This window comes from Salvelinus fontinalis, chromosome 3 (assembly GCF_029448725.1).
Source record: "Salvelinus fontinalis isolate EN_2023a chromosome 3, ASM2944872v1, whole genome shotgun sequence".
Taxonomy (NCBI): Eukaryota; Metazoa; Chordata; class Actinopteri; order Salmoniformes; family Salmonidae; genus Salvelinus; species Salvelinus fontinalis.
The window spans coordinates 62538894-62549516 of NC_074667.1; the positions used below are offsets into that span (position 1 = coordinate 62538894).

The 10623-nt window shown below is 45.2% G+C and overlaps 1 protein-coding gene across 1 annotated transcript in view; it reads right to left on the bottom strand.

Annotated features, from left to right (window-relative positions):
- Positions 1-7737, bottom strand: part of adcy9 (adenylate cyclase 9) — a 65969-nt gene extending 58232 nt beyond the window's left edge. The window contains exons 1-4 of the mRNA XM_055917743.1: positions 5625-7737; positions 4172-5504; positions 3258-3512; positions 2687-2951 (exon numbers count right to left, since the gene is read on the bottom strand). Coding sequence (XP_055773718.1) covers positions 2687-2951; positions 3258-3512; positions 4172-5389 — 1738 coding nt within the window. The 5' untranslated portion in view covers positions 5390-5504; positions 5625-7737. The remainder of the gene's footprint in view (positions 1-2686; positions 2952-3257; positions 3513-4171; positions 5505-5624) is intronic.
- Positions 7738-10623: the final 2886 nt, after the last annotated feature.

The following is a 10623-nucleotide window of genomic DNA, read 5'->3' on the forward strand; positions in this document are numbered from 1 at the left end:
TGACACATATCGTATGCATGCATTTCTAGACAATCTGGACATCACATGTCTCAATTCAGATGAGCAAACCAACATGGATGCCTTAATAAGTGATGATGAAGCTACTCTGGCAATCCAGTCCATGCAGAGCGGTAAAGCTCCAGGGCATGATGGCTTCACTAAACTTAAAAAGGACAAGAATCCCATAGACTGTGGCTCATACCGCCCTTTAAGCCTTTTGTGCTGTGATTATAACATTCTCACTAAGGTCCTCTTGCGCTGTTTAGAGACAGTGATGCCTAATATAATTAGCTCTGACTAAACCGTATTTATCTCAGGTAGACAATCTTTCTATAATATACGCCAGCTATTTAATGTTCTTTATTCTGCCCACTCAACTCAACAGCCAGAGGTTGTCAGCTCTCTTGATGATGAGAAGGCTTTCGACCGGGTTGAGTGGGGATATCTATTTACAGTACTAGAGAGATTTGGGTTTGGCCCGTCATTCCTTTCCTGGATTTATATTTTGTACTGTGTATATTTTGTACAGTGGCTTCTGTTCGCACCAACAATGTTACCTCCAGCTACTTCCCTCTCCACAGGGGGGCCAGGCAGGGTTGCTGTTTATCCCCTTTCCTATTTGATATGGCTACTGAGCCTCTTGCTATCGCCCTATGCGGAGAGGAGGGGATTAAGGGGCGACATAACTCACAAGGTGTCTATATTCCTGAATGTTCTTATTCGAAGTGAGAACCTAGAATAACCTTAATTATATTAGGCATCACTGTGGAGTCTATACCCTATCTCTTGGACATGCTACAAGGTTTTGGGACATTCTCTAGTTATGAGTTAAACCTAACAAAAAGTGTGTTCCTCCCCATTAACCAGTTAGCAGAAGGTATTGGGTCTTTACTTATTTGGGGATGAAGGTCACACGCTCATTTAAGGCTCTGTTTAAACATAACTTCAAAACACTCCTGGAGCGCACTAAGCAGGATTTCATAAGGTGGTCGTCTCTTCCCATTTCACTAGCAGGTTGCATTCATTCTGTTAAGATGACTGTACTATCTATGTTTTTGTACTTATTACAAATGATTCCCATTTTTTGGCCAAAGTCGATAGTCAAACAACTGGACAGCTACATTTAAAATGAATTTGGAATAAGTCAAATCCACAAATGAGAAAGGTATATCTAGAGAGACCTAAGGCTGCAGGTGGGCTGGGCATTCTCCATTTTTTACACTACTACTGGTCAGCAAATATATCTAAATGTGTTTGTTGGGTTTCTACATTTGTAAAAAGGATGGTCCAACTTGGGCCATCCTGGAGTTACAGTCTAGGTCCCAATTTTGAAATCTCTTTAGCCTTAAACAAGCAAGCTGCTTCTCTCCATTAACATCTCTTCCCAGCGCCACAGATTGACACGACATTCCAGTTCTGGCATAGGAACGGTCTGGTGTTTTTTGTGACCTATTTGTTGATAACACCTTTGTCTCATTTGATACTCTGAGGGTTGACCATAATCCCAATACCCACTTTTAAAGATATCTGCAAACTCTCAGCCTTGCCAAAAAACATTTCCCTTCATTTCCACTCGAGCCTACTAAGCTTCCATTCGAGAGGTGCTTAGATCTTAACCCGTATCTGAAGGACACAATCTCCAGATTATACAACATAATACAGAACATAAATCCTCCTTCCTTGGCAAATACAAAATCTGCATGGGAGCAGGACATGGGTGGCGTGCTTCCTGATGATATATGGCAAAACAGTATTGAGCGTATCCACACCTCATCATTTTGCATAAGGTATCGGCTCATTCAGTTAAAAGTTTTGCACTGTCTCCGTTACTCAAATGGTAGATTGGCAAATATATATCCATATGTTGACCCCAAATGTTTGAGATGCCACCAGAGTCCAGCGACTGCGGGAGACATGATTTGGTCATGCCAATATTTGAGTGGCTTCTGGGACCACATTTGTTAAGCGGTCTCCCATATGTGTAATACAACTGTCAGCCCCAACCCGTTCACTTCCATTTTTGGGGTACTTCCCCTAGACCAGAATGCTACCATGCATCAGGCGAATGCAATAGCATTTGCCTGGCTGCTAGCTCGCAGTCTTGTTCTCTTCACTGGAAGTCTGCAAAGTCGCCCTCCTTTATGAAGCAGGTTAAGGAGGTGGTGTCATCTTTGCCTTTGGAGAAGGTTAGGTATACTGTCCATGGGGCCTGACAAAAGTTTGGCTTTACCTGGTCCCCATTAACGACTGGAGAGCCTGTCTTTTACTTCGTGTAACTTGCATATTTTGGTAAGCAGTCATGTCTGTTCTAGTGGCCATATATTGTGCTGATAAGATTCAACTATAATTATGATACTGATTTTATTTTCTCCATTGTTTTTGTTCCTATTACTGTTTATGCTCTGTTTAATTTATGTTTCTATGTTATCCTTGTATGATACCTTGGTGGGTGGATTGGAGGGAGGGGTGGATGGGGGAATGAGGGGTGGATGGGGGAATGAGGGGGTGGATGGGGGAATGAGGGGTGGATGGGGGAATGAGGGGTTGGGGTTGTACTGTTTTTCTGTTCTCATATCTGAAAACCTATAAATAAAGCACAAAAATGTAATGACAGACATTGCACAAAAAAGTTGCAGGAGCAATTAACAGAATGCTATCTACCCATCTTTATCCCATTGGATCATACCTAGTCCCATCTCGACACAGCAGTAAGCGTGGTCAGGACGTGGCTCGGGACATCCCGCCACGCAGTAGTAACAGTCTCCCAGTGTACTGATCTTCTCACAGCGCGTCAGCTCACACAGCCGGTCGAAACGGCCGAAGAGGTCATTGAGGAGCCCCACCAAGGCGTGGGCGGACTTGTTGGCAGACATTTTGGTGAAGCCGACGATATCCGCAAAGAGGATAGAAACAGGCTCCATCCGCTTCATGTTGAATGGCCTGAAGATGATCTGATGATCAAATTAAATCAAACTTTATTTAAAGTGTTTTTAAAAATGTAACACTTTGCAGTAAATCAATAAGCTTTGCAAGCTTTGCTTGTTCTTCTGGGTCTAGGCCGGTTACCGTAAAGCACTTCGTGACAACTGCTGATGTAAAAAAGGCTTAATAAAATACATTTGATTGATTTGGATAATAAAATAAATAAAAGCAGACCACACATGAAGCAAAAAAGGAGGAATAAAATAGCATACAAACAAACAATGACTAAAAGGCCAAGCTAAACGGGTGAGTTTTTATGCCAATGGTGTTTTTACCTGGCCTCTGGGGATCGAAGTCTTCTTCCTCTTATGATGACTATGATGATGGGGATGGTTCTTGGGGCTCGCCGCGATCGACGAAGCCCCCCCAGGACCTCCGACCGTGGACACAGCCGACGCCGAACAAGCCCCGGCAGAGTATCTCTTCCCTGCGTTCCCCTCCATCTCCTCGTCCCCCTGCTTCATCAGTTCATCGGCGACCCTCCTTGGCATGACAGAGTGGATCATGCGCTCCTTCAACGCTTTCTCCACCTGTAACGTATTCACAAAGACAGTGAACAACTGGTTTCCTTCTCCACCTGGAACGTATTCACAAAGACAGTGAACAACTGGTTTCCTTCTCCACCTGGAACTTATTCACAAAGACAGGTAACAACTGGTTTCCTTCTCCACCTGTAACGTATTCACAAAGACAGGTAACAACTGGTTTCCTTCTCCACCTGTAACGTATTCACAAAGACAGGTAACAACTGGTTTACTTCTCCGCCTGTAACGTATTCACAAAGACAGGTAACAACTGGTTTCCTTCTCCACCTGTAATGCATTCACAAAGACAGGTAACAACTGGTTTCCTTCTCCACCTGTAACGTATTCACAAAAACTGGTAACAACTGGTTTCCTTCTCCACCTGTAACGTATTCACAAAGACAGGTAACAACTGGTTTCCTTCTCCACCTGTAACGTATTCACAAAGACAGGTAACAACTGGTTTCCTTCTCCGCCTGTAACGTATTCACAAAGACAGGTAACAACTGGTTTCGAGAACATCAAGAATGTAACCATTTGTGATCTATTTGATGTTATTTGATTGTTTGATGAGCATGATGATGAAATTAAATCATCTGGCTCTCGATGATTAAATGTGTCAATGTTTTGATTTTATCCGTCTCTAACATATAAGTAATAATTACCTCCAGGTCCTTGCCGTGCATGATGGCCTGCCCCACCTTGAGGAAGGTGGAGCGGGATCGCACCTCGGACATGATGAAGAGTTGGATGCCGATGGCGTGGGCACACAGGTGGAGGAGGGCCTTAGCCGGGCCCAGCCAGCGGAGGGTGTCCCATTCCGAGCTAGAAGAACCAAGACCTCCAGGACTAGATCCAGAACCTAGGGACCCTTCTGCACCTCCAACCCCAGCCTCGCCCCACCTATTCCCCCCATAATTTCCTCCACTGCCATCTCTCCCCTGGAGCAGGGGCAGCCACCCTAAGGCTTCAAATAGGACTGAATACAGGAGCCCCAGTAAAACTGAAGCATATAGCCTCACATGGAGAACACTGTAGAGTAGTAGCAGGACCTCCATACACAGAGAGAAGGTGCCCACTGGGGAGATGCAGGGAGCCCGAGTAGGGCCCACTCCGCCTGGGGTGCGAGGGAATGTCAGGTTGCCATCCCTGGTTCTCTCCAGGTAGACGAAGCCTCCTGTCTGGATCTGAGGAGCCAGAGTGATGGCGAATGTGGCCACAATGAGGAGCAGCGAGGCCTGGTTGTACAGGTGAGTATAGGTCCTTGTCAAGGTAAAGAGGAAGAGGAGGAGGAGGAAAAGGAGGAAGGAGGCGGTCGGGGCGAGGAAGGTCGCCGGGTCACAGCGGTCGTGGTTGACCCCGAAATACACGCCCCAAAGGAGCGAGGCGGAGGCCATGTACGACAGAACATAGCGGAAGCGGCGTTGAGTCTGCGGGAAGCACCTCTCACGGCACGCCTCTTCGAGTATCGGTGAATCAAACTTGGGGTCCCACCACTGGGCAGCAGACCTCTCAAACAACTGGGGCAGAGTCTTCTGCTGGCTGTGTAACTTATTCATAACAGCCCTCCGAACTCCCGACTCCCCTGAACTACAGCTGGAGGAGATGCTGTATTTGGTGCAGGGTTTGGAGGGATCTCCTTTGGCGGTAGTGGTAGCCCCACCTTCTCCACTCCATCCTCCTCTGGTATTGCTGTCCCTTGTCGTTGGGGTTGGGGGAGAGTCATGATATTGTCGATGCTGTGGCGACGGCGCGTGTTGTGTGTGCTTAGTGTTGTCGATAATCCGCACAGTCACCGCGCCGTCGCTGCTTGAGGCGCAGCTAACCTCCGTGGCATGTGGGAGAAGCTGCTGCTGCCGGTGTTGCAGCGGCTGCAAGGCCATTATGAAGGCTGGAGGAGTGACGTGAAGGGGGAAATACTAATATCTGATCAATGATGGCGGACGGTGCGCGGGCAATGAGGTAACAGTACTAAGTGAAACATCTGGCAGAGGAAGACTAGACAGGAGAGAGAGAGCAAAAGGTGATGGTTGTAATCACGACTTGATATATGGTGTGTACAGAAAATACGTATTTCTACTAGGCTACGCACGAATGTAGCCAACTAGGCCTACTCACTCATATAAAAGGACCGTTCCAGGCTCTTGAGTAGCTCATTATCCCGACCTCTGTATTACGTCAGCACTCACATTCCATTAATTCGTCCCTTGCCTTTGGAAGCCCTCGCTGTCCACTTTGTACTCGTGTGTTGCTCTGCCCGCTCTCATCTGGCAGTTGAAATGATTGTAAGTCCTTTCCTCTTTCCTATCCCCTTCTTTAAACATCCTTCCCCGATATTCCGTTTTTTTTAATCATATAACGATTTTTATCGGGTGGAACAGACAATCTGGGTTCAGCTGTTCAAATATTCACTTTTTATTCCACACCACGCGCAGTGTTTTGACAGCCGCCAGTGACAGCTCGAGCTTGGCTCCTACTCAGCCTCGCTCTCAAGAAGTCCTCACGTGTCTTCTTCACTGATGATCAAAATAATGTCCCCATGTTATTATTACATTTTAATACACATACAATCCGAAAAGAGAACATTATTTATATAATGTTTCCAAGTCCAAAACGACCCATATTGTGTGTGTCTTGTTTAGGAGTTGTAGGCTATACACAGTAGATTGTTGTCCCACTCATTCCAATAACAAGCTACACATGGCTAGAAAATTGCGACAAAGTTACAGCTTCGGTCCCTTCTTATCTTATCGGAGCACGCGCTCCAAAACATGTCACTTTAAAGTTCCTTTCCCTTGGAAAAAAAACAAGCGTTATCCTCTTTCCGTTTCAGTTACATGAGTCAACAGTTGAAAATAATAGGCTAACATTCATAGCATAAACTCGTATAGCATATCCTCCTTTCCCTTTCTGACTATTTCAAAGCCCTAGTGTGGGTGAATACTTTCGTGTTATGCTAGCCAAGCTGAAGAGTTAGGCTTTGGCTGTCGGGTAGGTGGGTGGGTCGGTTGGTTCACGACCACCCCAAACCAGCAGCCAGGTAGGCAGCGTCCGTTTAGCGGTCTAGCTGTTGTCCCCCATACCCAGTCTGTAGTTCTTCCACAGCCGGGCCTATTCCCAAGCTCCAGCCCCGTCCTTTCCTGACCTCCCTCTACGGATCTCTACATCGGTAATATCCCCACTTCCAAGACGACAGGGACTGTACAGATACAGTAATTATAAGACCTTGAGAAGCGATTTTAAATCGAGAAATAAGTGCCCAAAATATGACAGCTGAGCTGATATAAGCCAACTCCTTTTAGTAGGCTGGAGTCTTGAACAAACTTGTTGGTAATAGATGGCAAAACAGAAAGCTATGAGAAACACCCACCCTTGTATGAATAGTCTATTAAATATATAGACTGAAATACAAAACTGTCAAATTATGTCTACTAAATATTCCTATCGAATATTTACATTTTCCATAGAATAGGCCTATCCAATGAACAGGACAGGCTTTTAAAAACAAAAACTGCCGTTTAAAATTGAAGCAAAAACGTCTCCAGAAACGTCACTACTGTGCTCCCTTCTGTATCCAACGCGTAGAAACTTTTTTTCCCCAGGCCGTGGTTCCTTCGTCATAGGCTACAGAAGTAGCCAGGACTGTAAACGCGTGGAGTAGAGAAGAACTATTGAGTGCATGGAGAGATTCTGTGAATTTCCTCCTCTTTGCTTTCCCCTAAGGAATACCGAATTCCCATGAGGAAGAAACAATATATCCTTGATCCTGCTTCCCTTTATTCAATTACCAACGAATAAGACATAGTTCGCGAAATGTGCTGTCTGTCTGTTCCATAAATTCCTCAAGTCTGGATAGCTCGAGATTAGGCTGTCTGCATGCATGTGCCCAGAAGAAGCATAGCCCGAGAGAGAGTCCACTCCTTGTTGCGTTCGCGTCCTCTTCCGTTCGAAAGGTTCGGTGACGGTTAAGGTTACCTCCCTATTGCCCGGGTCCGGGTAGCCTAAGTAGGCTAATAAAAACACGTTTTCATGTGTTTTCCCGATTTATCCAGGGGAAGACAACGCAGCTCCCGTCACTCCCACCATCTTCCTGTACCCAGACGGAAATTCTCCGCCAGCTGAGGCGGCGGTGCGGTGGAGAAGGGTGGGTGTCCAACGCGGAGCGACTCGGTGGTATGAGCATCGAGCTTCAGCAGCTCCAGTCTGAAAATACAGCAGAGGGGGGTATGGTGGCTGATGACGGGAGCGCGCACGCAGAAGTGTATTGTGTGGCTATGGACGAGCACGTATTGAATGAGAGTGAGAGTATAACTATTTCAGATTGTAAAACATTTAAACAGGTAGACTAGAAGGCCAAAGTATAAGGCCTATTTTACGCATTTTACGCATAGGCCGTTTTCTTTCAAATGACATCACACACCACATGACACAAACAGACCAACACGTTAGGTGTACACATACCAATAGATTTCAGTGTTTTTACATTACATGCATGTTCATTATTACACAGCTGTTACACATAGACCTATGCCCACGCTAACAGGGTTGTGCCCATAATTCCAACAGTCAGTGATATCATTCATTGAAGGTGCATAAAAAAGGCCCACCCTAATCTAGTAGATAAGGTATGCACACCTATAATTGCCCTGAAGAGAACACTGATCTAGTTTCTATATCCACAGATAGATCTTTGTGTGACACGTCTACTTTGAAGGAAGAATAATACCTACTCTTTGAGTCCAATAAAAATGGCTAGCCTCTTCCGCTAGATGAAAGTTGCCAAACACGCACGCACGCACACACACACACACATACACACACGCACGCACGCACACACATACACACACACACATACACACGCACACACACACACACACATACACACACGCACGCACGCACACACACATACACACGCACACACACACACGCACACACATACACATACATACACACACACACACAGTCTTGCGCAGCTAACCTTTTGGGGACATACAATTCAGTCCCATTCAAAATCCTTTTTTCCTTAACCCCTAACCCCTAACCCATTCCCTAACCTTAACCCCAAAAACCTAACCTTAATCCTAAACCTAACCTTAGCTCCTAACCCTAAAACTAATCCTACCTCCTAACACTAAACCTATTTCTAACTCTAACACTAATTCTAACCTCAACCCTAAACCCCCTAGAAATAGCATTTGACCTTGTGGGGACCAACAAAATCAAATCAAACTATATTTGTCACATGCGCCGAATAAAACAAGTGTAGACCTTACCGTGAAATGCATACTTACATGCCCTTAACCAACAATGCAAGAAGAGTTAAGAAAATATTTACCAAATAAACTAAAGTAAAAAATAATAAAAAGTAACACAATAACATAACAATAACGAGGCTTTATACAGGGGGTACCGGTACCGAGTCAGTGTGCAGAGGTACATGTTAGAGGTCATTTGTACATGTAGGTAGGGGTGAAGTGACTATGCATAGATAATAAACAGCGAGTAGCAGCAGTCTACAAAACAAATGGGGGGGGGGGGGGGGGGATTAATTTTTCAGCAGACTAAGGCTTGGGGGTAGAAGCTGTTAAGGAGCCTTTTGGTCCTAGACTTGGCGCTCCGGTACCACTTGTCGTGCGGTAGCAGAGAGAACAGTCTATGACTTGGGTGACTGGAGTCTCTGACAATTTTATGGGCTTTCCTCTGACACCTATTATATAGGTCCTGGATTGCAGGAAGCTTGGCCGCACTACACTCTGTAGCGCCTTACGGTCAGATGCCGAGCATTTGCCATACCAGGCGGTGATGCAACCGGTCAAGATGCTCTCGGTGGTGCAGCTGTATAACTTTTTGAGGATATGGGGACCCATGCCAAATCCTTTCAGTCTCTACAGGGTGGAAAGGTTTTGTTGTGCCCTCTTCACGACTGGCTTGGTGTGTTTGGACATGATAGATCGTTGGTGTTGTGGACACCAACGAACTTGAAACTCTCGACCCGCTCCACTACAGCCCCGGTGATGTTAATGGGGGCCTGTTCAGCCCGCCTTTTCCTGTAGTCCACAATCATGTCCCCAGTTGGTCAAATTTTTGTTTGTTTACTATTCTTGTGGGGACTTCTGCTCCCCACAAGTATAGTTAAACACGTCCACACACACACACACACACACACACACACACACACACACACACACACACACACACACACACACACACACACACACACACACACACACACACACACACACACACACACACACACACACACACACACACACAACAGATTTCCTGCAGGATTCCTGTAGGACTTTTGTAAGGGTTGATTTATTCAGTGGGGGTCACGCCCTAATCTATAATCCTTATAATATAGGTATTACAAAAACACACACCCACACAAATGGCCAACACACACAAGCTTGGTTGCTCAATGACTGAGGGAGAGTCTTGGTCTGTACTCAGATGGACTTATTTTTGGACAAGATGGACTCAAATTGACACAAATTGGACTGATGGACCCAAATTGATTTCGTATTAGACTAAATTGATTCTTATTTACTAAAAACAGATCTTTGGTAACTCAATTTATTGGGGATAGAGGTAAACTTATTTTGAGTTCTCAAGCTTCTCACAACAGTTAGTGATAGTTTGTCGCAAGTAGGCCTATCAATATATTTTTTATATCACCTTTATTTTGTAACTGTTCAAACAGAGTGGTTAGAGTAGCCATGGTGATAGATTTCTGTCGTTTTGTTTTCACGCTGACTGACAGAATAAGGTGAGGTATTGGAGACGTATTAGTTTCTACACAACTCATTTTATGTGACCAAATGTCCTCTCAGCACTTCACGTCACTATCCATCTTTACCTGTATTGCGTCCCAAATGGCAACCTATTCCGTATATAGTGCACTAGGTTTGACCAGGCCAGGGATTTTCCATGGGGAATAGGGTGCCATAAACCCTGGTAATCATTTCCATTGACTGACATTGAGTTCAGGCACCACCTAGTGGAATTCTGGTGCCACTGCAGTGTTTTAATGAAATAAATGACTATGGCCGAAATTACACCCCATTTGATTTTGCTTTTAACCCTTTCCTTATGTCCCGGTTCAATTTGAGTTAGA